The sequence below is a fragment of the Elephas maximus genome, chromosome 6 (genome assembly GCF_024166365.1).
Source record: "Elephas maximus indicus isolate mEleMax1 chromosome 6, mEleMax1 primary haplotype, whole genome shotgun sequence".
Lineage (NCBI taxonomy): Eukaryota > Metazoa > Chordata > Mammalia > Proboscidea > Elephantidae > Elephas > Elephas maximus.
Genome location: NC_064824.1, coordinates 143,254,500 through 143,281,942, shown reverse-complemented (window position 1 = coordinate 143,281,942; position 27,443 = coordinate 143,254,500). Strand labels below are relative to the sequence as shown.

The 27,443-nt window shown below is 49.3% G+C and overlaps 1 protein-coding gene and 1 long non-coding RNA gene across 5 annotated transcripts in view; both read right to left on the bottom strand.

Annotated features, from left to right (window-relative positions):
• FARP2 (FERM, ARH/RhoGEF and pleckstrin domain protein 2) overlaps window positions 1-20,376 on the bottom strand; it is a 101,222-nt gene extending 80,846 nt beyond the window's left edge. For 2 of the 3 annotated variants that reach the window (XR_007518019.1, XM_049888725.1), the window contains exons 1-2: window positions 19,955-20,374; window positions 7,897-8,110 (exon numbers count right to left, since the gene is read on the bottom strand). Coding sequence is in view for 2 of the 3 variants with exons in the window: in XM_049888725.1 (XP_049744682.1) it covers window positions 7,897-8,100 (204 nt within the window). In the remaining variant the exon portion in view is untranslated. Of the gene's footprint in view, window positions 1-7,896; window positions 8,111-19,954 lie in introns of all 3 variants that reach the window. The other variant, XM_049888723.1, reaches the window with a different exon arrangement.
• Window positions 20,377-22,837: 2,461 nt separating this feature from the next.
• Window positions 22,838-27,431, bottom strand: LOC126078294 (uncharacterized). 2 transcript variants are annotated; one of them, XR_007518017.1, is made up of 3 exons: window positions 27,368-27,431; window positions 27,085-27,154; window positions 22,838-24,917 (listed from the first exon to the last, which is right to left on the bottom strand). It is a non-coding gene; the product is annotated as an uncharacterized LOC126078294 (long non-coding RNA). The 2 variants fall into 2 exon arrangements; XR_007518018.1 differs by lacking the exon at window positions 27,368-27,431 and adding an exon at window positions 27,225-27,361.
• Between the last annotated feature and the right edge of the window lie 12 nt (window positions 27,432-27,443).

Genomic DNA, 27,443 nt, shown 5'->3' with positions numbered 1-27,443 from the left:
CCCAGGCTTTGGACATTCTTCTCGCACTCCTCGTTACCCCGCGGCCCAGGCTTTGGACATTCTTCTCGCACTCCTCCCTACCCCGCGGCCCAGGCTTTGGACATTCTTCTCGCACTCCTCGTTACCCCGCGGCCCAGGCTTTGGACATTCTTCTCGCACTCCTCGTTACCCCGCGGCCCAGGCTTTGGGCATTCTTCTCGCCTAACACGGGCTTTCAGCTAACAGCGTTTCTACTCTCTGACTTTCCACCACAGGGAGCGGCAAGCTGACACACAAGCTTCCAGACTGCTTCTCTGATGGCTCAGAAACGAGACTGCTAGATCTAAGACCAGATTCCGATGTCAAAACCACAGGATTCAGTTATTTAATCAACTGAATACAAGTGGGAACTTTACTAAATCAAAAAACTGGTCACTAAGTGACCTTTGGGTAGCTAAAATTCCATGAATAAATGTCAAAGCCACTCAAAATAAGACAGAATTGAATCCTATTTCCACAAATGGGCCTACTCTTGAGTCTCCTCACACAGATCTCTCCCCCTTTCTCTGCACGATTAAAATAAATGCCCTTCCACACATTAAAGAAGTCTTTTAGTCTAATTATTAATCAACATAAAGAACTATTACGTATATCTTACTTATCTTACAAAATCCTAGCTGTCTAAGCTTCTCACGGCAAATGACATATGAACAAGGGTAATTACAGATACAGAGATACTTACAAACGAGATGAATGCTGATTTAAAAATATGGCGTCAATAAAAGCTTTAATTCTAAATAGCTGCATGACAACTCCAAACCAAACTTCAAACATTCTGCAGGGGGCTGAGCGGCAAACTGCTTTTTCAGCGGCTCCTCCTGGCCAGGTTCGCTCTCCCTCCCCTGGGACCCTCAGGCCCCTGTGAGGTGGAAATACTCTACTCGTTCAACGTTCCCATCGTGGGGACCAGGCTCAGCAACAGCGCTAATTTCACAATCATGCATCAGTTATCAGTCATCCAAGGGGCACTTCTTTATCAAAGTCCTCCCTCTTTAGCCATTAAAAATAACTTTTAAAATTTCATCACAGCCAGACCCTACAACACTGTTAAATATTACTGAACAGGAAAGGTCAGACCCTTTACTGTTTATAAGTTGTAGCTTTGAACCATCTTGACAAGAACTGAACAAGCATGCATTATCTGGATCTAGAAAGAAATTGCTGGAACAAAACACCCCAGACATTCAGTCAGCTTTATTTACCAGGCTTGTCTGCCATCAGCAAGAGCCCTGGAAACGCTCAGCGTCATTGTGGCAATGTGCTGTGACAAAAGACTTAACAAGGTTTTGTTAGCACACTCTGAGACAGGCGATGGTCGATGTATGCAGAGCTCACCTCTCAGAACAAAACCCAGGGATGAGAGCACAGGCCGACTCACTTGTTTAGCACAAACACGAAACAATTAGCCACAACTGCTTGGAAAGAGGCATGGCACCAACAGGGATATCTTTATGCCAAAGCAAAAAATAAGCATTTCAAGAATAACTAACATGTCAAATTATTCCTTAAGTGAAAACAGTCCCTTACACGTGAGCCTTTAATACCGGCTAGGGGACTCTGCACGTCACACACAGTGGCAGCATTTCATAACCGCGCATGTGCAGGAAGCCAGTGTTTTTCAACTGTGACGTCAGTACATCAAACCCCCAAGTTTACAGACGTTACTGCTAAAGATTTAAGTGTGAAAAATAAAGTAAAAAAAAAAAAAAAAAATACATCTAGTAAACAAAAAAGATAGGTGTATATGACTAAAAAACCCCAAAACAAAATGCTTGATTCCCTGAGGTTAGAAAGCACTTAGAAGGAAACATGCTAACCAATCTTACTTTTGGTTTCATTCATTCAACATGTATTGACGGAGTGAGGCACCGTCCAAGTGCTGAAGACCCACAGTGGGGAAGACAAAGCCCCCACACCCGGGAAGTGCATTCTAGGAGAAAGACAACATGCAGCATGGGTTTGGGAGGGTCTTCACCAGGACTCAGCTGACCCACACGTGTGCTACAAAGAGTGGGAAGCTGCAGGGCAAGGGCTGAAGGACTCAGTGCACCCACTGTCCTGCAGCCTCAAGTCGACATCTTGTAGGCCCAACAACAAAACCATTTGACTACAATCTGTGTAATCAAGTATGCAGGGGGAGGGGGAGGGGGCAGGAGGTAAATGGGGGGCAGAGGGGTTGAGAATGAGAAACATGGACCTGAGTGATGGCCACTTTGTGCTTCTCATGCCTCTGGATCAACAGGCAGAGAAGGTAGTTGTCATACTGGCTGGCGTGACTGATCCTGACTACCAAGAGGAAATTGGACTGCTAGTACATAATGTGGGTAAAGAAGAGTATGTTTGGAATACAGAGACTCCCTTAGGCTGTCTCTTAGTACTGCCATTCCCTGTGATTAAAGTCAATGGAAAACTACAGCAAACCAATTCAGAAAGGACTACTAGTGGCCCAGGCCCTTCATGAACAAAGGTTGGGGTTATCCCACCAGGCAAAGAACTACAGTGAGGTGCTTGCTAAGGGCAAAGGAAATATGGGGGTAGTGGGAAAAGGTTGTAAATACCAGCTGCGACCACATGACCAGTTGCAGAAACAAGGACAGTAATTGTTGAGTATTTCTATCTTGTTTTGATATAAGTTAGCATATGTGCATATTCATATACATATACACATACCCACTACTGCCGAGTCAGTTCTTACTCATAGCAATCCTACAGGACTGAGTAGAACTGCCACATAGGGTTTCTAAGGCTGTAATCTTTAAGGAAGCAAACTGTCACATTTTTCTCCTGCAGAGCAGCTGGTGGGTTCAAACTGCCAACTCTTCAGTTAGCAGCCAAGCACTTAACCACTGTGCCACCAGGGTTCTTTACATATACAGTCACGCACCATATATTTTCATTCAGGCAATGTGTGACCGCATATACAGCGGTGGTCCCATAAGTTTATACAGGTAGCCCCTGTATTACAAATGAGTTCTTTCTTAAGTCTCTCTTTAAGTCAAATTTGTATGAAAATCAGGACAGTTAGGTATAGTTCGTATTTAACGTTGTTTAGTCAAATGCTTGTCTTAGTGTATGATATGCAGTGAACCTTTCTACGCATAGAAAGCATTAGAGAAACACTTCCAGATACACTAAAACATCTTTAACATAATAATACGGTAACAATAGTAATGATGTTTTGATGTGTGCTGCAAAACAGTGCCCGTTTGTTATTACGAACCATTGTATGTACCTCAAATTTTTAATATATAGTCACGTGTCACTTAACGTCCACAATATGTTACATGAAATAGGACATTATGTGATTTAGACGTTGTGTGAACACTTGGGTCTATGGGGACATGGGGCTCTGGGGCTTACGGGCCCAGGAGCTGCTGTGCAGTGCACAGCCTGGGCAGTTCCCGTTGCGGATGCCTCAGGTGAGCACTCAGCCAAGTCCTGCCCAGCATGTGACCTCACAACCCCATAAAGGTCATGGTGGGGAGGCTCTGGGCACAGGCCCAGGCAGCAGGCAGTGGTCTCAGCAATGCCTACCGACCTTGGGTGCTGGAGAGCAGGATGGGGTGCTCACTCCTCCCAGCAGCAGGGGGTACTGTTTCTGCAGGTGGAGAAAGCAGAGCAGCTTTGCTGCCAAGTCGGACTGCGGGCATCCCCTGGAGGGCGCGCACGGGACCACAGGTGTATATGTGGTCACACGTTGCCCGGACACTATGCGGCGCATGCCTGTAACAGGCTTTACAGGGGTTGGCTCGTAATCGTGAGTCGTATGTAAATTGGACATTTGTAACCTGTACTGCCTGTATACAATACGGTGTTTGCACAACATCCCAATCACGTAACATTCTATTCCACAGAATGTGTCGTAGACCTTAAGTGACGCATGACTGTACATACACGTGTACAGAGTGTGTGCGTTCACGGGCGCACGCTTTGTTTTCTTACCTCCCTTATCCCATTACTTATTATAAAATACAAGATATAAAAAAGATTAGGCACAGGCAGAAGTATGACTTTATAACTGTCTACATTTGGAAACTACGTATGGTTTAAGAACATATGTATAGGTGTCAAGTCGACAAGGGGTGGACTGTGACAGTTAATCTTCTATGTCAACTTGGCTAGGCTATGATTCTGAGTGTTCTGTGATGTGATGTGATGCAATGTAATGACCTTCCATGATGTGATCTGATGGGATCAGTCAATCAGCTGAAAGGGGAGTTTCCTCAGTGGGTGTGGTCTGCCTCAAGAATACAGATAGATAAGCCGGTAGAGCCTGCTCGTTCTCTCTCTTGACCCTGCACTCTTCTTGTCACCTGACTCTGGATTTTGGGCGGTAGGCCTACGGAAGTCTCTGGTCTGACCTACAGATTTTGGGCTTGCCAGCCCCCACAACTGTGTGAGCCATTTCCTTGAAGTAAATCTCTCTCTACTATTTACAATTATATACATCTCAATGGTTTTTAAATGAAATTCTTTAATTTCTAGCAACTCTGGCAGGTATATCAAAAAAACAAACATGATTATACCTGATTAGGTGAAATAATAAACTCAACTTATTAAAACTTTGACAAACTCTAAAAATTTTGAAACTTTCACAAAATGCTGTCTCTAATTTCCTTAGGCATAAAACGACCCAGTCAGTAGAAGTGAGTTTCTCAGACAGGGAGTACACCTTTCTTATGACTCAAACAGTAAACCTGTGCTTTTTTCTTTTTGGTAGTGGTTTTAGTTGATAAAGATTATTAAGTAGGAATAAATAAATGATACTTTAAAATTAAAGTTTAAATAGTATAATTAAAACAACAACATTTTAACCTAACAAACCCAGACCACAGCAAATACATTTATCCTCAGTGGCTACATGGTAAGAAGTTCTTCTGAACATACGACTGGAAGAGATTCGGAGCTCAGTGTAACTCCCAGACCTTTAACCTGTTTCCACCAGGTGACTCATTTGTCAGAGATCACCAACACTCTGCAGGTTCAAAGACTGCCTTGTCTCACACCATTTTCTCTGCAAATGCTGCGTCTACTTTTAAAACACAAGAGGTGACTGTAAGAAGTTGGACGGACAGGTCCTACCAGTTTCAATCACCACTGCCCTGATGAAATATTTCCTCCTCAAATTAAAAAAAAAAAACCAAACCCATTGCCATCGAGTCAATTCCAACTCATAGCAACGCTAAAGGACGAGTAGAACCGCTCCATAGGGTTTTCAAGGAGTGCCTGGTGGATTCAAACTGCCAACCTTCTTGGTTAGCAGCCGTAGCTCTTAGCCACTATACCACCAGAGTTTCCTCCTCAAGTAAGACCTTTAATAAAAGCACTCAAGGAGGGAGGGAGCAGGCTGTCTCATTAGGGGGAGAGCAACTGGGAGTATGTAGCAAGGTGTACATAAGTTTTTGTGTGAGAGACTGACTTGATTTGCAAACTTTCACTTCAAGTACAATAAAAACTAAAAAAAAAAAGCACTCAAGGTCCCTTGAGTTCTAACCCTATAAATCTATATACTAGTCATTTACTATCAGGTAACACTCATTTCCATGCGTAGATGCATGTGCACACACACACACATGCACACTGATACACACAAACGCATGTATAAGCACACACACACTCACACGCACACACACACCCTAGAACCTGACAGAAGGCCGGTATGCCCTGAGCTCCACACCGGAAGATGCCTCCTGACAGCTCCCTCCAGCCCCGACGCTGGTCCCCCCATGCAGCACCAGGGCCACAGTGCAAGAGAGCTTTCCTTTAGGTGTCTTCACAGTATTGCCCATAGCTCCACAATTTTCCATGTTCTGTGCTCCATCCTGACTTCTCAATAGAAATCCCCAGGAATAAATAAACCTCCTGCAACAGTGAAGTTTCTTCTCTTGTCCTTACTTTCACGGAAATAAGTAGAGAGCAGAAAAGCTTCTAAAGGTGCTACTGTAAACCAACATGAAAATATCAGAAAAAGAGAATGCATTCATGCATTACATGTGAAAATAAATAATTTTTTAAAAGAGCATCACTCTAATACCGTTTAGCAAGACAGAAAAATATTTCCCAGTGTATCACAGGGTCTAATTTTTTAAGAAAGTAACCCCCCTAAAAAACCAAACCTGCTGCCATCAAGGCAATTCCAACTCATAGCGATCCTATAGGACAGAGTAGAACCACCCCATAGGGTTTCCAAAGAACTGCTGGTAGATTTGGACTGTCGGCCTTTTGGTTAGCAGCCAAACACTTAACCACTGCACCACCACGACTCCAGAAAGTAAACGGTGTTACTTAAATGGCTATATATACATATACATATGTAACCAAACCAAAACCAAACCCAGTGCCGTTGAGTCGATTCTGACTCATAGCGACCCTATAGGACAGAGTAGAACTGCCCCAGAGTTTCCAAGAAGCGCCTGGTGGATTTGAGCTGCCAACCCTTTGGTTAGCAGCCATAGCACTTAACCACTACGCCACCAGGGTTTCCATATACATATATACGTACATACACACATACATACATATATATATACACAATTTTTTTGCCAACATTATCAGCACAATTATTAGAGAATTTTCAAAATAAAGGTTGTATTATTGCTGTCCTTGAAAATGAATTATATGTTCACACTACACAAGGCGCTTTTCATGCCAGACTCTTTTCTGCTGTTTGCTTAATTCTCTCTCCCTGAGGGGGGCCTACGATCACCCCCATATACAGAGCAGGAAGCTGACACATACGGGGCTACAAGATGTCCCAGCCACTCAGGTGGCCAGTGGCTAAGCCAGAAACGACTTGCCCACAGACAACCCGGCCACAGGGTCTGTGCCCTTCAGCACAACTCAAGCCATCTCTAAGAAGAGATGAAGAATGGAAGTACTGAACTTGTATTGGAATTTTAAAGACAGAAGGCTGACCACTTTCTAACCCAAAAGGAGAAACCTGACGTAACAGTTTCTAGAGATATTATTGTGTTACACTTGGTAAACCTGATAAATTTGCAAACACTAACTAGCAAAATGGAATTTCACACAGAATATTTGATCTTTAGAAAATATGCTTCCACCCAACCCACTTGGAGAAAAGGAGAATGAAAAACAGCAGAGGTGCAAGGAAAATATTAGCCCAAGAGACACGGGCCACCTAAACCAAAGACTCCATCAGCCTGAGACCAGAAGAACTAGATAGTGCCTGGCTACCACCAACGACCACCCTGACAGGGAACACAACAGAGTCCTGATGGAGTGGGAGAAAAGTGTGGTGCAGAACTCAAATTCATGTAAAAAGACCAGACTTAATGGTCTAAGACTGGAGGAACCCTCTAAGCTACGGCCCTCAGACACTCTGTTAACCCAGAACTAAAACCATTCCCGAAGCCCCACTCTTCAGACAAAGATTAGACTGGACCAGAAAACATAAAATACTCGTAAAGAGTGTGCTTCTTAGTTCAAGCGGATACACGAGACCAAACGGGCAGCTCCTCTCAGGAGGCAGGATAAGAAGGCAGGGAGGGACAGGAGCTAGTTGGATGGACACGGGAAGCCCTGGGTGGAAAGTGCTGTCACATCACAGGGATTGCAACTAGTGCCACATAACAGTATGTATCTAAGTTTTTGCAAGAGAAATTAACTTGTGCTGTAAACTTTTACCTAAAGCACAATAAAAAAAAAATAAAAACACGTATCTAAAACATTTAAAGTTCTGAGAAATTCTTATTATTTTACATTTACTAGCCCTAAAATGACTGCAATCCATGCCTTTTCCTTAATAACAGAAGCAGAATACACACTAAGATTTACATTCTCTAGAAACAATAATACCTGGTGCACACAGTTTAGAATTCACCTGAATCTTCTTACCTCGACATTGAATGCCTCCACGGTGCCGTCGAGCAGCTTCACCCTGACACTGAGGTGCTTCTCCTGCCCCCGGGCCGAGGCCTGAGCCATGGTCGCCAACAGGCCCTGCCCAGGCTCCAGCGTGCTCACCCCGGTGGGGTTCTGGACTCCCAGGCGTGTCCCTGGGGTCTGGAGGACTCTGTACGTTCCTTCAATCTCCCCCATGCTCCACCAGCTAAGAGTGAAGACAACAGACGAAAGAATAATCACCAGTTATTTAGGTAACAAGACAACGTTAAAAAAAAAAAATCAGGTACACAGGAACTCTGTGCTATTACTGCAACTTGTGAGTCTTAGATTAAAGCAAAGTTAAAAAAGATTATCTTCTGCTCATACACACATCTGTGGAGCATAAAACGATCACCACCCCACCATGCATAGGAACAGTGTCAGTGCTTCTACAAAGCAGACACGCCTATTGACTCATTTAACTCATAAACCCTCACCGATGAGCAACTCACGATGTGTTTCTGCAGTTAACATCTTTAAGTCGCTGCCCCCACTCACTGAGCAGAGGGTAAAGGCAGCACGTAGCTCTCTCTCCTCTCCCAGGCTGCCCAGAGACTCCTGCTCACAACCCTCCACCTTTGTCATCTGACTCTCCCTCAGCCCAAAACAGTCCCTGTCCTTACAATGCTTTCTAAGGGCTTCCCATGATGGGAATCTGTATCACGTGACACCGATTCACAATCTGTCAGGGCAGCTTGCGGCCTGCTGGAAGCACCCTGGGACCCTCCCTCATCTCTTCCAACTCAGGCAAAGAGGCAGGCTACTCAAGGAGGAAGAAAATGCAGGGAAGTCACTGAGGACGGCCAGGCTTGCCTTTCTTGCCAGCTTTCCAGTCTCTGGTCTAACTCAGAGTCTCCCTCGGGTGATGTGGGTATCACTGTGGGCTGGGAGGTAACTTCAGACACCATGCTGGATAACAGTTTTGGTGATGACCATAAGGACTACAAGCACTTGGTATCAGCAAGCACCTTCTATGTACTGGGCCATCCCCGGCACCTGCCATAAGCCATCCTAACAATAACCTGTTATCATCACCACCATTTCACAGATAATGACACTGAGGATCTAAGAGGGCCAAATAACTGGCCCAGGTCTAAGGGCCAGAGTAACAGGGCTAATCTCTGCTGGTTTCAACAAAGACAGACAGGCTAAGTATCAGCTAGAATTGAACGATACTGGCTTACTTTTAATTGTATTTACTAACATTGTCGTTGTTAGGTGCCATCGAGTCGGTTCTGACGCATAGGAACTCTACGGAAACAGAACGCAACACTGCCCAGTCCTGAGCCACCTTCTCAATCATTGTTACACTTGAGCCCACTGTTGCAGCCACTGTATCGAGAGAGAGGATTAATCTTCCTAAATTTCTATCCCATTCCTTCGTGTGTCACCTTGACTGCTCCTCATCTCCTGGCCCTTTCCTCTTTTTCATTCTTATGTGGTTATGAGGACAAATCAGTGCACAAACCTTTTATCTCTTTAGTTAGGTTCCAAAAGCTTCTCAGTGACCCACTGCCAAACAACTCCAGCCACACACTTCCACCTTCCCTAACAACGGTAACCTCTCTAAACCCACCAGGGTGAGCATTTCCATGCATATCCCAAGTGTCACATAAGAAAGCAGAAAATGAGAAAGCTGAAGCCCCTGGGAACGGTAAAATGTGAGCAGTGGAGCGTAAAGATAAAGCAGCACAGTGTTTTGTCGTCTATCCCCCGTCCCCATCCCATGCTAAGCCCTTTCAAACTCCAGGGAACAATGACCAATTCCCCTCACTGACCACACATCTCCAACCTGAACCACAGGAATGGTTCAGGTCACTGTGGTTCAGGTTAGCAGTCCGTCACCTGTCATTTTCAGAGTGCTCCTTCCAGCCAGGGTGTGTGCCCCATGACAGTAAGAAGTAAATCGTTACTGTAAATATTCGCTAAGTATTCCCTTAATTAACGTCGCTGGCATCAAAGAACACACCAGCTGTCTCATAACACCATGTACTGTGAGACTGTAACAACAAAAAATTAAAACGGTAGTCATAAAACACCACTTTGGAAAGTAACTGTTTTCACGCCACTGATATTAAACATGAGATACATGAGGGTTCTGAGAACCGTCAATATAAGCTTTCTCATTCCAATTTCACAAAGTTTCACGGAGTAGTTAAAACAAAAGTGGGGGAATACACTTCACATGGGGCCAGCTTTGTGCTGATCTTGATTCTTATCCCTCACAGGTATAAAAAAAAGATGAGTTCAAATGCTAGATTTCACCCAACCAGTCTCCCTCCTGAGGCTCACCTAAGGAAGACCAGCTCACTCAGGAGGAACGACCACTAAGGTCGCCTGCTGCTCGTACTTCAGAACAAACGTCTGTTTACTACTACACAACAATATGGCAAACATGTCCCACTTAATAATTACATCAGTTTTAGGATTAAGAAAAACTACAAAGTAAGGAGCTCAACAGAAAATTGATACATAACCTAAATGCTCTGTATGCCAGTTAACTTGGTTTCAAGAGTCCGTGACCTATTTCAGAAGAATTAGCAATACTGGTACTTCCTGTAGAAACACGAGGCTGCTCAGTCAGCAGTCATTCGCTATAGCCTGACAGTGCTACCTACTACAAACCAGGCTCCTGTGCATATATTTTCGTTTAATAATAAAAACCTCCCTATGACATAATATTTCCATTTTACAGTTGAGAAAAATTCAGCTAAAAAATCTGCCAAGAACACCCAATTCAGAAGTGGCAGAGCCAGGACTGAAAGTCAGACTTGGCCACTAAGAATACTTCTCCTCCCACTGAGTAACCCTAATACATAGCTCCTCGGCCAGAAATATATTCCATATTTTATGTCAGAGGAAACTAGCTAGCATTTCTGTCACACTACAAAAATCCACCTTCCTTGAGATATTTTTAGTTGTCTCTTTTAGGAGGATCAAAAAACAAACTTCTACTTTGACCAACCAATAAAAATGGAATAAAACACTTGTCATTTTACTACCTTGTCTAACATGCCTAAAATCCCCAAAGTGTCGGAAATGAATTTTTATGCCGATGACACGTAGGTGGAAGTCTTACCTAGTAACTCAACCCTGATCTGGATTACCTCTTCACCACGATGTAGCAACAGAAAAGACCCCTTTTTACTCCCTTTCTAAGCAGGACTGACGCATTTTAGAATTAGCGAGCAAACAATTCAGTCAATATAAGGAAGCAAAGAAAGCGTTTCAGGAGTTGTAGTGCAAGGCCTGGACTCAAAGAACTGATGAGAAACAGCTGGCCCAGGTCAGGCTGGAGGAGCTGGCTGAAAAAGCAGAGCCTGCGCCTGGCTGCATAAACAGAGAACACGGGGCATGCTCCTCCTTCAGACCGGAGGCTGACATGGCAGAGTGCCACAGAAACCCCGGCTAGTGCAGGCGGCCTGGGAAGCCAGGAGCCGCAGAATTTACCTGCACACACGTCCCCAGCAAGGCACTTCAGGTATAGCCAGATTACACGTTTGAAGACTAAGGACTTTTGAGGACACACTGGGGGCAACACTGTCCCGCAAACACCGAGAAGGGCAGTCATCCACCTCAAAAACCCCTGGTCCTGGGAGGGCTGCCTACGGACACAGAAGGGTGTCCAGCAAGCTGTGACAAAGAACAAAGAAAAAGGCCGGCACCAAGGAAGGCTGCCGCCGCCTAGTGCTGGAGAATCCAGGTGAGAACACCTGGGCTCTAAGCCCACCTCTGTGTGAATAGGCTCTCTTCGCTGCTGCCAGCTTCCACTTCTTCATCTACAACGCAGCAGAAGGGGCTAATCAGACCCTCCCCAACTCTTAAGAATCCATGATTCTGTGGTAAGACAGCTCAGTGAGGAAACAAAACAAATAGAGATATGTTCTTGATTCAACTGATTTATAGTACCTGGTAGCCAAAAACTAAACAAACGTCATGAAATTATGTTATCCCAGCCTTCCTCCTTCACGATATAAAACAACGGCTAAGTGCCTGATAGAAAAGGAATCTCTCTTGCAGACAAACCCAACAACACATTATAAAAGATCACTGGTTCAAGAGATGCCTTTGAAAATACAACCATTATTTGCAAACCTTACAAATTTTACTTTTACCCCTTAGATCCCTGGGAGGCACAAACGGTTTATATTCAACTACTAACCTAAGGGTTGGAGGTTCGAATCCACCCAGTGGCACCGTGGAAGAAAGGTCCGGTGACCTGCTTCCATAAAGATTACAGCAAAGAAAGCCCCATGAAGCAGTTCTACTCTGTAACACACGGGGTCACCATGAGTCGGAACTGACTCAACGGCAATGCGTTTGGTGTATTTTTTGGTCTTTTTTTTAAGTGTGTGTTTTAGATCTTCAGGCATTCTGACTTTATATTAAAAACAAAATTACATAACAGGAAAACTAAAGTGTTAAGAGCCGAAAGGATCTGAGAGACAACCTAGATAAAAGCCTGATTTTCAACACTTTTTCCATATGAAGCTGCCTCATTTAATGTCAAAATCTTCACAGGAAAGGCAGGAAGATCCCCCCATGTGCTGTTTTGGTGTAACGGTGAAGGGAAGCAAGGTCCAAAGCCAGGTGCAAATTCAAGATTAAAAGACAAAATAAAAAACTTTGTTTAAAAAAACAGACATCCAGGTATCATAAATTCACTAACTCTGTCATCTCCATTTTCATTACTGTATTTTTCAGTTTAGAAGGTTCGTTTGTTTCTTCTTTACATATTCTATTTCTTTTGCTGAGACTTTACTTCAAGAGTACTCTTACAAAATATTTGGAGCACTTTTACAATGGCTGTTTTAAAGTTTGGATTCGTTTTTTATTGCAGCCGTAACAACTCACCACAAATGCAACAGCTTACACGGTCCCCCTTGGATCATCTCAGTTGCATGGCTCAGCAGGGCTCTCTGCTCAGGGTCTTACAAGGCCCAAGTCAAGGCATCGATGGCTGGGGATCCTATCTGGAGGCTCTGGGGGAGAAACCACGTCCAGGCTCCTTCAGTTTTGTGGGGCAGAAGGACTGAGGCCCCGTGTCCTTGCTGTCGGCTGGGAGCTGTTTTCACCTTCTGGAGGCCACCTGCATTCCTGGGCTTGTGGCCCCCCAATCATCAGTGCCAACAGCAGTAGTCGAGTCCTCAAGCTTCAAATCCCTCTGCCTTCCCCTCTGCTTAAGGGCTCATGGAATGGGATGCAGCCCACCTGGATAACCCTGGATAATCCGCTGGTGTTGAGTCAATTCCGACTCATAGCAACCCTACAGGGCAGAGTAGAACTGCCCCGTAGGGTTTCCAAAGAGTGGCTGGTGGATCTGAACTGCCATTCCTTCGGTTAGCAGCCATGCTGTTAACCACTGTGCCACCACGGATACTAATCCAGGATAATCCCCCCCTATTTTAAGGTTGGCTGATTAGTATCCTCAATTACATCTGAAAAGTTCCTTTTCCCTTCTCAGGGGTGACACTAAGGGGCGAAGGTTATGGGACCAGCGTTCTGTCCACCACACAGTCTGTCAGGAGATTCTGACACATGGGCTACCTTGGTATTAGCATCTGCTGTCTTTTCCACATGAATTGATGTTTTCCTGGTTCATCGTATGCTGGGTAATTGTGGACTGTATCCTGGACATTTTTAATGTTATGGTATTACGAGAGTCTGGGTCTTGTTTAAACCCTATGGAAATGTTGATATCTTTGTTTTAGCAGGCAACTGGCCTGGCTAGTGTCAGGCCCCCAAGCTCCCACCAGCCCTGTGTTGTGGCTTCAGTGCCAGAAAGCCTTTGCAGTCGTATTCAGATCTGCCCCCTGGGAGCACCGCGCTGTGGCTGGACTGGCTCCAAGACGGTGGCTGATCTCTTAGTTCAGGTCTCAAAGGGTTTGGTGAGCTGTTTAGGGTCAGATTCATGCATGCACAGCTCAAGGTTGAGCCCACAGGTTCACAAACAGCCATATGTGGCCACTTGCCCACATTCCTCCCTCTCTGTGATCTCCCTGGTGTCCTTTCCTGCTATCTGGAACTCTCCTCCTCAATCCTCCAGCTAGAAAGCTGGCCTTGGTTATCCCAGCTCTGCCATGCACCACTGTGGCTGCACCTAGGCCTGAGCCAAGGTAGAGGAAGAGAGAGACAAAAAGGAACAGGGCTTTCCCTCCCTCAGAGTGTTAGTAGGCTCCTGCCCCCATTGAACTGCCCAGAGAAGAGCGAAAGAACAAAGGTGATTCCCCACTCTCTCTGAGGCCTGTTCCAGCTCTTCCCCAAACTAGAGGTTTCTCCTGGCTCTTCCTGTCTGCACCTGAGTCCAGGTAGGGGGATACTGCAGGAAACAATGCGAGACCCACTGCTAGTTCAGTGGTACTTCGAATTCTAGTCTTGCTGTTTAGTCTGCCTGTCACCATGTACTTTCCAGAGCCCTAAAAGGGCTGCTTCATGCCACATGCCACAGGTTTTACAGCCACATCAGCAGGAGAGACAGGGTGGAGTGGGCTTATTCCATCCTCCCAGAATCAGAACTCCACATCCATGTATTCAAAAATACTTAGAGTGTCATCTTTGGGAGAGGGAAAAGGGCTGCTTTTAATTTTCTTCATTTTTTGAATTGCCCACAGGGATGAGTATGCCTTACTGTTGAAGTCAGGTATTTTTTCTGAAGACTCTTGCATAAACACGATCTGTTTTAAATGTCCTCGCTGACAGGGGTAATTGTAATGTGCCACTGCTTACCTTCTAATGAAAAGCAAGGCTAACTACTGTGCCACCAGGGATACTAATCCAGGATTGTAAGGATTGTACTTGCTCTTCTTTCAAATATACACTCTCTGGGATCAATCTGTTTTCAGATATTGGGACTTGCTCCCTCATCGTTCATTTTCCAAAGTTGGAAAATAAACTATTACTGAAACAATTGGGATTTTAACCACAAAGGAGACAAAATATTTAATAAAGTCTGGACCATTTCTAAAGTCACTTCACTGTATTGCTCTCTCCTTGCCAACCACACCCTATCAGCCACTGGAAGGCGAGCACCCTCGCCCACACCCCCTACTGGGTTATCTGGCAGCAGGCAAGGCTGGACTATAAAGCTATTCTGGCTGAGGTTTCCGGGCCCTTCACATGTACTGGCCCTTCCAAGGTCCTGGGAAAGTCCCTAAGCAAGGTGTTCATACAGTCCTGTGCTTTTCACAGACTTAAAAAAGATACTTTAATTGCAATCCGTTAGGACTGCTGTTCTTTCCACCCCAACTTTGCCTCTGTCACTATCCTCTAGCTTTGAAGGGGCTGTTCATGTTTTTGGGATTCAGTTAAAGACCTACAGAGTTGGAGACACATTTGGTTTGGATTTACTGGGACACATTCCTGTTACTTGCAGTTACTTCTGTGTCTATTTAAGCGACTAGCGGCCATCTTGGTGCTGGCGTGGCTTCTAGCAGTGCTGCCATCCCCACTGCCCAGCTTGCCAGGCATCTAGAGTCAAAGGAGGAGGACCAGGGTTCCGATGGCAACGTGAACGTGTCCTGTGGTTTCTGGTGCTGGATGTATGTGGAGAAGAGACCAGGTTTGAAATATAGGAAGCCAGGAGCTAGTATGTGGAAAATTCATCATCAGACGTGTTAAACTCTAAGCTGAGAGTTTGGTTTTCAGTAGTCAAAACAGAAGTTCTCTCCCGTCAGAAAAACAATAGATAACATAGCAAATACAATTACAAACATGTCATAGTTTTTTTTTTTTTTTAAATAAAGTTGTGCAAAATAGAATTTATCAAAAGTTCTGCTTTTCAAGAACACAAACCTGTAACAGTACTGGAAAGAGCAATAGATCTACACGTGAAATTACAAATTTTGTGCATGCCAATTGTCAATAATTAAAAAAAAAAACAAATTTTAATCACCATGCTGAAGAAACCACTGAACTGCTTCTATTCTCTCACTGTCATATGAATAGGCAATTAAAAAGTACACAGCAAAAACATTACAGGAAAAAAGTACTACGGAAGTGAATCAAACAATTAACAAATGTATTATTTTCTGGACTCATTAATGCTTTTATTATTGGTCCAAAAAACCAAAACCAAACCCAGTGCCGTTGAGTTGATTCCGACTCATAGCGACCCTATAGGACAGAACAGAACTGCCCCATAGTTTCTGAGGAGCACCTGGTGGATTTGAACTGCTGACCCTTTGGTTAGCAGCCGTAGCACTCAACCACTATGCCACCAGGGTTTCCTATTATTGGTCAGCTTTTTCAAATCCATATTTTACTTACTTTTCCTCATTCTAAATAAGTATCACTTTCCAAATTAGTTTTTACTTATAACTTTGTATTCTTTTCCTTAACTAGACCCCCCCGCCCCCCGGCAAATTGTATAAGCTTCACGGCCCATACAGCCCAGCCCAGATAGAATTTAATTACTTCATGCAAACATCTATGGAGCACATACTGTTTTAGACAATTCTAAGTGTTTAGGGACACAGGAGATTACTGTGGGAGAAGACAACGAAGGTAGTATGTTAAAAGGTGGTGAGTGTTATGGAGAAAAATAAAGCAAGGCAGGCAGACAGAATTTGGGGCAGGTGGAGGGTTTGTGGCTTCAAATATGGCCTCAGGTAAGCCTCCATGGGAAAAGGGCACAAGTCAGGCCTGAGGAAGGTTCTGGTACACATTGCCACACCTCTCACCTCCTGAGTGGTCACCATGTGCCTTGTGGGCACATGCCACACCCTTCACTTACAAGAGCTTCTCTCGTCTCACCACAGCCTTGTGGGGCTGGTATGATCCCATCCTACAGATAAGGCACCCCAGCTCAGAAAGGTAAAGATATTTGCTGGTGGTCACTTAGTTAACGAAGGAAGGAGCAGAGAGTGAGGATTCCAGCACTGGTCAGCCTTACCCCTTCCCTGATTCTGTGGTGAGCTCTCTTCTCTTTGATGGTTTAAAGAATCAAGCAGCCTCTCCTCTACCCTGACTCTGTGGTGTGCTGACTCTGGTATGGCTTCAGGGACTGCAGCATGCCAAGCACAGGACATGTGAAGGGAGTTCAGCTAGAGGCACACATGTAGCAAGCAACACCATCTAACCCCTACAGTAGCAGAGTGGAAAGCAGAGGTAACAGTAAGGCAGGGGCTTCCAGGCCAAACCAGGTGGGCCCTGAAGGGTGAGCGGGAGCTTCCAAATGACAGCGAGGGGTGCGTGCACAGGCATGGACTGTGGAAAATGCAGGAGCAGCTGAGAAAAAGGAAATGCTGTGGGCGGCCTGGACTCTGAGGATGCCCAGAGTGGGGGCTGGGAAGTGGCCTAGGGCTGGGCTGTGAGGGATCTTGGGGCCAACCTAAGAGGTATGGATGAATCCCACACAGAAGGAGGTTCTGCAGCTGGGATGTGACATGATCAAATTTTTATTCTGAGAAACAAGATGGAGAATGAGCTGGGGAGGGGAGAGAGAGGATGAAGGAAGATTCACCATTGCATGCCACAAGATTATAGTACCTTTTTGCTTTTGAACTTTAAAATGACTATAAATTAAAGTGTCAGTTTTGGGGAAAACAATCCCATGACTCTAAAACACAATCTCCTTTTATCACTCTCTCCTGACCCTTGTCCACATCCTCATGCATTCTGACAACACTAATTCCTGTGTACATACTGTTTCGCTTTAGCGTAATCCCACGGATCAAAATGGTTCGTATTTTGCTTGGACGGGTCTATGAAGAGGATCGCCAAGGCATTTTTCCTGGCAGTGGAGTACTCCACCACACTGACACAACAGAGCTTGTGCTTCGCATTATTTGTTTTCAAAAGTGGGATTTCAAAATCAGAGTACCGTCGTTCTTAATCACACACTGCTGGTCGCACTCCAAAAAGATCAGACCACTTTAAATATGAACCCAATTTACAGACTCATCACCAATTAGCTGCTCTCCAGAAACACAGCACTGGACTAAGTTTTGTGGGACCCTCAACTTTTCAACTCACTGTCGCATCTGCCGTGTGGTAAACCCTCAGAGTTGAGAAATACGAAGCCGATTCTCGAGTCCAGTGACGCACTCCACACTCCAATCTCAGAAAATGGGACCTACGCCACCTTGGCATGGCGGTGAACCTGATGGATGGGGTTCTGCTATTTTCTTTCCTGGTACACATAGCACCATGCTGTGTAGAGAAATCCGCCAAAAAAGCTTAAAGGGTAAGCAGCAATAAGATAACTCTACTACTGTCTGGATATAGAGGAGGTGTTGATGTGACTCAAAGCAGCGGCGTTTAGAAAAGGAGAAAACAGAATTCCTTGGGACCAGATGGATTTAAACGGGTATGTATGGAATTATTCATACATGAATCTTCGATTTGGCAATCCAGTTAACACACTTCCCTCCAAGCAGAACAACCCCGCTTCGTTATTGCATAATCCTCTCTCCTCTTTGTGTAAGTATCCGGGCCAGGATAATTCTACTGTATACTCAGATTATACTACCATCCTGATAATAATTGGTGATCTGCTTCTGAAAGGCCACAGCCTTGAAAACCCTATGGAGTGCAGTTTAGAGTCTGCATGAGTCAGAAATGACTGAGGGCAGCTAACAACAACAAAACACTTATTAGCCACTTACTGTGTGCCAGGCATCAGGCTAACAGCTCTTCTATTGTCTGTGAGTCCTCACAACAACCTATGAGGTAGGTAAATTCTTAACCCTGCTTTATGTATAAGGAACCTGTGACAGATACCTTAATTTGCCTTACAACAATTTCCACTTTTGGAAAGGAATTAGTACAGACGAAACTGAAGATCAACTGAGAAATGATATTCATTTACACAAATTAGCCGGCAAAGTCTGCAGTTCAGGATACCACTTGGTCAGAATTTAGTCCATACAGCTTCTAGCTAACGTGCAATCAAGCACCGGTGGAAACCCGGTCAGATGACTGGCTTTGTAAACACCCCAAGGTGTGATCCTAAACCAGTCCTTCCACTTCCTGAGCCTCCATCTCCTCTCTTTAAAATGGGTCTAGTGACCTGGCCCTCTCTCCCCTCTGAGGCTTTGTAAGAACGAGTGAAATACCGGCACCAGGTGCTTCACAGATATAGGAGCTCAGATCTCAAAAAAACGTTTCAAAAAGCAGGAGATACAGAAAGTTAAAATTACACGTGGCCTCCCTGCTTCTGTCTTGGCCTGGCTCTCTGCTGTCACGCAAACACGCTCAGCGCTGGAAGTCGGTGTAGAGGGATGTTATCACACCTCCCACAGCGGTCCTGCCAAACACACCCCATGGGAACAAAGCACCTTTACGGCCTTCACCCTGGCTCTGACATCCGTGCACCTTTTCTCCACACACTTCCGCCACACTATGTCCTTCCAGGAGCCGGTCCCGAAGCTCTGCTTCTCCAGCTGCTTTGGGCCCCGTTCCCACCGTCTCCTGGTAAGGCCCCCCGTGCCAGGACCGAAACTGACTCAACACCGAGTCTCCACCACCTTCAAGGCGCCGTTTCAGAAAACGCCCCTGGAGGGCACCCAGGGATTGACGGGACCCCCGCCCCCCCTCGGCCGTCCCCACGCGGGACCCCGCCCTCCCCACCCGGGACCCCACCCCCCCTCGGCCGTCCCCACGCGGGACCCCGCCCTCCCCACCCGGGACCCCGCCCTCCCCTCGGCCTTCCCCACCCGGGACCCCCGCCCCCCCTCGGCCGTCCCCACGCGGGAGCCAGCCCCCCCTCGGCCGTCCCCACGCGGGACCCCGCCCTCCCCACCCGGGACCCCCGCCCTCCCCTCGGCCTTCCCCACCCGGGACCCCCGCCCTCCCCACCCGGGACCCCCGCCCTCCCCACCCGGGACCCCGCCCTCCCCTCGGCCTTCCCCACCCGGGACCCCCGCCCCCCCTCGGCCGTCCCCACGCGGGACCCCCGCCCTCCCCACCCGGGACCCCCGCCCTCCCCTCGGCCTTCCCCACCCGGGACCCCCGGCCCCCCTCAGCGGGCCCCGCTGGAAGCCCCCGACAGATGGCAGCGCCTCAGACTCACCGCGGCTCAACTTGGAAGCGCTGACCTGGGAAGGCCCACACGCCGCGAGAGGACTTCTCCGGCGCCCGCCCGCTGCGGCGACGCGCCCGCGGCACCCGCCGGCCTACCGCCCCCGCGGCCTCGCCTGCCCTCGGCCCCCGGGTCCTCCCGGCCCGCAGCGCCCGCCGTGGCGTCCTCGCCGCCCGGCCCTCAGCACCTCCCGCCCGCTTGCTCGCTCGCTCGCTCCCGACTGCCCGCGGGCCGCTCCGGGTCCCGCCCCCACTCCCACGGACGCGACGCCGATTGGCCCTCGGCAGCGCTGGGGCGGGGCCTCCCAGACCCGTGGTCTGAAAACGAATCACCGAGATTTGACTGAAGAATGGACGGGAGAAGGGCCGAGGCGAGTGGAACCCGCGAACCAAGGCAGATCTGGGCGGGGCCTCGGCTCGCTGGGCGGGGCCTGGGGTCGAAGGGTGGGGCGCGTTCCAAGGAGGGATCTGGGCTAGCGGGGTGGGGCGCCTTCCGGGGCGAGACCTGGGTTCAGGGCGTGGGATCCGGGGCGGGGCCTGAGGTCGAGGGGCGGGGCATGTTCGGGGGGCGGGGTCTCGACACACCGGGCTGGGCCTGCGTTCGCGAAGCAGGATACATTCTGGGACGGGGCCTGCCTCGGGGGCGGAGTGAGGCCTGGCGCGGTGGCGGAAGCGGACCGGCTGAGGAGCAGATCGGGAGGACCCGGGGGCTGGGCGGGGCCGGTCTAGAGGGTGAGGGCGGGGCCCGCCTCTGGGCGGAGCCTCAGGGTGGGGCGGGGCCAGGTTCGGGCGCGGGGCGGGGCCGGGCTTGGGGTGGGGCAGATCCTGGCTCCGGGGTGGGGTCGGGCTCGGGGCGAGTTGGAACGGGGCGGGGCCGGGCTCGGGGCGAGGTGGGGTGGGGCGGGGGCCGGGCTCGGGGCGAGGCGGGATGGGGCGGGGCCGGGCTCAGGGGCGGGCTCGGGGCGAGGTGGGGCGGAGCCGGGCTCGGGGTCGGGGCCTGGCTCGGGAGCAGGGCAGGGCCAGGCTTGGGGGCGGGGCAGGTCCTGGTTCTGGGGCGGGGCCGGGCTCGGGGGCGGGGCAGGTCCTGTCTCCAGGGCGGGGCCGGGCTCGGGGCGAGGTGGGGCGGGGCCGGGCTCGGGGGCGGGGCAGGTCCTGTCTCCAGGGCGGGGCCAGGCTCGGGGCGAGGTGGGGCGGGGCCGGGCTCGGGGGCTGGGCAGGTCCTGGCTCCGGGGAGGGGCCGGGCTCGGCTCGGGGCGAGGTGGGGCGGGGCCGGGCTCGGGGGCTGGGCAGGTCCTGGCTCCGGGGAGGGGCCGGGCTCGGCTCGGGGCGAGGTGGGGCGGGGCCGGGCTCGGGGGCGGGGCAGGTCCTGGCTCCGGGGCGGGGCCGGGCTCGGGGCGAGGTGGGGCGGGGCGGGGCCGGGCTCAGGGGCCAGAACGAGGTCTGGGGCGCCGCTCCTGGCGCGGTAGCCTCGCGGCGGCTCCTGGCCACTAGCCCTCATGCCTTCCTCCTGCGCCCATTCCTGGCCTACCGGGATCGTGGCCGAGGGCACTGGAGAGAGGCCGAGAGACCGGACGACAGCCGCCCGGTAAGGGACGCGTGACGCCCAGGGCACCCTCCTCCTCCCCTCCCGGCCCCTCCCACGGCACCCCGCCGGAGCAGAGCCCGAGCCTCCCAGGCCAGAGGCCTTGGGTGCCCACAGGCGGGGTGCCCCTTACCCTGTGACCTTCAGGCTGTGACCTTCAGGCGGACACGTGCACGCTGGACGACCCCGCCCTCAAACGCAACTTTTTGAAAATTTTATTGTGCTTTGTTTACAAATCAAGTCAGTCTCTCACACAAACTTACACCTTGCTACATACTCTCAATTGCTCTCCCCTTAACGAGACAGCCCGCTCCCTCCCTCCTCTCTCTTTTCGTGTCCATTCCACCAGCTTCTAATCCCTTCCACCCTCATCTCTCCTCCAGGCAGGAGACGCCAGTAAGTCTCAAGTGTCCGCCTGATCCAAGAAGCTCACTCCTCACCACTGCTCCTCTCTAACCCATTGTCCAGTCCAATCCCTGCCTGAAGAGTTGGCTTCGGGAATGGTTCCTGTCCTGGGCCAACAGAGGGTCTGGGGGCCATGACCACCAGGGCCCCTTCAGTCTCAAACCATTAAGTCTGGTCTTTTTACGAGAATTTGGGGTCTGCATCCCACTGCTCTCCTGCTCCCTCAGGGGTCCCCTGTTGTGTTCTCTATCAGGGCAGTCATCAGTTATAGCTGGGCACTATCTAGCTCTTCTGGTCTCAGGCTGATGTAGTCTCTTCAAACCCTTTCACCCTCTACCAGCCTCCGGCGACCACACGACTGGCCCTCACGAGGAGGGTCTTGTAGGAAGAAGAGGTGAGCAGAGGTTCTTCTGCCCCGGGCTCCAGCCCAGTGGACAGTGGGCACAGGGCACCAGCCTCGGGGGCGGTGGCTTCAAGTGCAGGTTTAAAAATGTCTTCTTATAATAAAAATGTAGCTTTCCTTACCGGTCTCTTCTCAGAAATAATCATTCGTTACATTTGCAGGTGTTCAGCTAGAGTTACTGCAAAGATCTCTTCCCACTACATTTTCTAACTGGTCAACACAGGTGTCTTGGGAAGCCACTTTGTGTGCTACATCCTCCACACCTGAACGTTTTACTAGACAGTCCTCACTTTCCGAGATGCCCAGGTCATGTCAGTAATGCCTCCCCAGTCTTCATCCCTTTCTTTTGGGCTGCAGGTCTCAAGGTATGGTGTCAGGTTGCAGGGTACTGATGCTCTTGGTGTTAAGTAATTCCGCCTGGTTCTACACCCATTTACGTGGCTCAAACCTGCCCTCTCAAAAGAGCCAATCATCAGAACCACTCGTTTAATACCTAAACAATAGTGCTTTATTGATAAAAGGTTAGTTTTAATACAAAATTGCTGTGTAAAATAAGTGTTTTCAAAATACGTTTCTATAGGTAGAGATTAACTTTTTAGTAAAAGAGCCGTTATCTGTGAGCAAAAGTATAAACTGAGATTTGGGCAGCAAACAAAAGGCATTTAAAAGCGTAACAGCACAGGCCCTCCCAGCCCCACGTAACCAATACCGAGTGGCAGCTTGCCCTGAGCAGTACTTCTGCTTAAATATACACAGGGTTTATACTATTTGCAAAAGCTTTTTGACTTTTCTTTTTACAGTTTTTCTCTAGCACGGTTAGTTAATAAATGCCAAAATAGCCCAAATAACAGACTTTGACTGGAGGTACCCTGAAGTCGCACGATACTTTTCTTGGTAAAACTGCACAACGTGCTGCACAGCTCCCACCACTCACAACGGCTGGACAGTACAGGGGCAAAGTTAGTGGGGCACGTGAGTTTTTGTGGTAGTACAGCTTCATAGCTAATGTATTTTGACCAGCTCATTTCTTGTCTGGCCAAAACAAAAGACAGAAACAAAAACCACCCTCCTCTCTCCCTCAGGTTAATCATTTTCTTAATTCCTCCCACTAAACAGAAGATGAAAACCCTGAACCAGCACCTCTGCTCCTTCCACTCAGGTCTGCCTGCTTTAAAGGACCACTTTCTAGGAACGCATTTGCCTGCATCAGCAGATATGTTGAAGAAGCCAGCCTCGGAGCTTTGGCATCCCTGGGCATGCCCCACAGGAGGCACATTAGGACAGGAGACGGCCAAGGCCTCGGCACAGAGGACAGACCCTGCGCAGCTTCGGTGGCTGGCGCCTGCTCCAGACTGTCAGCACAGATGTGAAATGTCTCATTCTCATAAGACACAGAAATGGGTATTTCACAAAATGAAGAAAATAATGAGCAAAAATTGATGAGACGGTCTGCCCGTAACAAAATGATCACTGCTCTTTGCCTCCCACTGTAAAACCATTAAAAAGAAAGCAGTGGAAGGGGGTTTGAATCTCCAAAGCCTAGCAGAGGGCTGGTGACAGGTCTGGGCTCAGAAACGCCTCCAGAGCCACGGCCTTGGGGCAGGACTATGTCTGCGGCCAGGTCTGGGTTCAGAGAGGCCTCCAGGGCCATGGCCTTGGGGCAGGACGGTGCCGGGGGATAGGTCTGGGTTCAGAGGCGCGCCTACCATGGGACCCTAATTTCCACTGCTGAAGAGGACCTTCTCACACGCATTACAGAAAAATATATTAAAGTGCAGTATAAAAGTACAAAAGGTTGGTTTCAACAGGTCAAATGTTAATTTCTCTTAAAAAGTTATTTTTAAAATTAGTTGAGTAAAAACAGTTTCAGTGATTCTCACTGTGTGTATGAGTCTTAGCTGCAAAAGAAAAGTGGGGCTCATGGCTCATGATTTTCTCTGCAGCATGGTATAACCAGCCCTAGTGGAGAACACTGCAGAAAGACTGGTGACAAGCTCTCTGCCATAGTGGCTTTAAAAGTTATCTAGTGCCGGGATCCAGAGGCTTTGTAAATTCACCTCTAAAAGTCTGCTTTGAAAACAGCTACGTAAGTATAAACGGGTACCTCATCAGACAGTTCTAATCGTGTTATTTGGTAAACATGTACGTGGGCAGATGGATTAAAAGTATTGAACTATAGCAGCAAAACTGGTTTCAGGTGATGTGCACAAACACGGAAGAAAGGCAGGCTGGAGGCTCCACACGGCACCCTTTGTCGTAAAGGGCCTGGCACCAGGCAGGTGTCTCTACCACCCAGGGCCACCTGGGAAACCGATTCTAACTTAGTGGTTAGTTAAGGAGGGAAAAAAAAGAAAACGCAATACAAAATAGAAAGCATAACATAGCAATGAAATACAATGTTAAAAGTACTTCATACCAAAGAAAAAAACATCCAAAGTTTAAACAGAAACTGCACTCTCAGGCACAGACGCCGTAACACACGGACAGACTCCGCCGTCCATCGCTTGGAGACACCACTGTGCGACTCGTCTGGAATGTTTTCTTTTTTATCTTGGAGAGTGTTTTCTAGAAAAACAAAGAGAACAACACATTTAGTAAGGAGTGGTGCAGGCCCCCTGCTCTCACACTGATGGTGATTCTCCATCACAAAGGGCAGAAGAAGACCCAAGACTGACTGTGCAGGACCAGAGCTTTCCTGGATTCAAACAACACTCTCCAGGCTCTGGAAGTTAGGAGCGCTGCTCAAAACATACAGAAATAAAGTAATTTTATGTATCTGAAGTTCTCATAATTCAATAATTCATTTTAGAAAGAGAAGCTAGCAGCAAGATCAAAGAAAATGAGCCATCATCTGCCTGTCCTCTTGCCTCCAACAGACCACCCCAAGTCCTCGTTCTTCTTTCCCATTGTTCCCGTCAGCGCCACCCCAGCTGCCTTTGTAGAATCGGACGGAGTCATGAATACCTGGTCCACGCTGGGCTCTGTCATTCCACAAGTTCTAGGACTACATACAAACCACTGCAGCCCTTGCAGCAGCTCATTTCCTTCTCAGGAAGTAAATGTGGACTCAGCACATCCCGCCAGGATGGTTCCAAGGTTTAAAGATGGTCACGTGCACCAAGGTGACGGAATCTCCTCAACTGTACGTGTGTGTTTCTGTACTTTTTCAGGTTCATGGTGCATTACACAGTAGGCCTCACAGGGCAGGGGCTTTGTGTTGGTGGCCACTGCCTCCCCAGCATGCCCCTTCTAGGCGCTTCTTTAGTCACTCATTGAGAAGAATCCTGATAGGTGTCTCAACCTCCCCGCTCCTTGCCTTCTATCTAATCTAATCTAGCCTGTGGCATGTGCTGGTGAGACATCCCTCAGCCACTAATCACCTCCCTGGTTTCAGTACCACCTTGCCTCTAAAATGATGCCTTTCACGTGGAGTGGGGTTTCCACAGCCGTCTCCAGCTTCTTGTCCAGGTTTGCCATGCTGACGCACGCTGCCAAAGCCTAACCACACCTCCCCATGAAGTCTGTTGTCACAACAGCCCACGCGCCCCTCTCTCCTTTTGACTCGAGTCGTGAACTGACTTCTTACCTTCTCCTCTGGGGAAGAGATGGTCCGTCCAGCAGGACAGCCTGCACCGTCCACAGAACACAGGGGCGGACACTTGCCCTTCCTAGTCCTGGGTCCCTGGGTGTGCATGATTCCTTTCAAGAAGGGAGGCTGGCACGAAGAAGGCCAGACTTGCGGAGACTAACTGCCAGCAGTGCGAGCCAGATGGCTGGGCAGCTGGGCAGCTAGAGGCTGCACCCCACAAGCTGTGTCGGCGCAGGGGCTGATGGACGTGCACTGTCTTCCCTGTTCACATTAGCTTTCTTTCATTTCTCCTCTGCACAAGCTACTAGTAACACTTCACTGTCCTTGAAAAGACACGTTTTCAGCATTAACTAATTTCCAAACGCATAACTAACATGTCTTAAGATATAATTTTCTCTTATTAACTGTATTTGCAAGCTTGGAAAATATGAAAAATCTTTGAAATACAAGACAAGGAAAATCATCAATGTTGGTCTCATAAAACATCTCCAGCTGTCCTCTCCTCCAGTGCTCTGAGCAGTGTCGTGAGCTTGAGGGCCTGACACCCCAACCCTGCCTCCTCCTGGAGACCCTGTACGAGCTCCCCACTCTCAGGAATAGCCTTCCTCCTGAAGGCGAGTGATGTCCTTAATGACAGAGCTTCAAAGCTGCCAGAGTGATGAGCCACGAGAGGAGGAGTCTGCCCTGACAGCCCCAGCTCACTCAGGGGCTCCTCACCTCACACGTGGTGCCCGTGCACACCGCCGTTGCCGTCCCCCTGACCCCGGCTCATTCGGGGGCTCCTCACCTCACACACGGTGCCTGTGCACACCGCCGTCACCGTCCCCCTGGCCCCGGCTCACCTGGGGGTTCCTCACCTCACACGTGGTGGTGCCCGTGCACACCGCCATCGCCGTCCCCCTGGCCCCGGCTCACCCAGGGGATGCTCACCTCACACGTGGTGCCCGTGCACACCGCCGTCACCGTCCCCCTGGCCCTGGCTCACCTGGGGGTTCCTCACCTCACACGTGGTGGTGCCCGTGCACACCGCCGTCACCGTCCCCCTGGCCCCGGCTCACCCGGGGGCTCCTCACCTCACACGTGGTGCCCGTGCACACCGCCGTCGCCGTCCCCCTGGCCCCGGCTCACCCGGGGGCTCCTCACCTCACACGTGGTGCCCGTGCACACCGCCGTCGCCGTCCCCCTGGCCCCGGCTCACCCGGGGGCTCCTCACCTCACACGTGGTGCCCGTGCACACCACCGTCGCCGCCCCCCTGGCCCCGGCTCACCCGGGGGCTCCTCACCTCACACGTGGTGCCCGTGCACACCGCCATCGCCGTCCCCCTGGCCCTGGCTCACCTGGGGGTTCCTCACCTCACACGTGGTGGTGCCCGTGCACACCGCCGTCACCGTCCCCCTGGCCCCGGCTCACCCGGGGGCTCCTCACCTCACACGTGGTGCCCGTGCACACCGCCGTCGCCGTCCCCCTGGCCCCGGCTCACCCGGGGGCTCCTCACCTCACA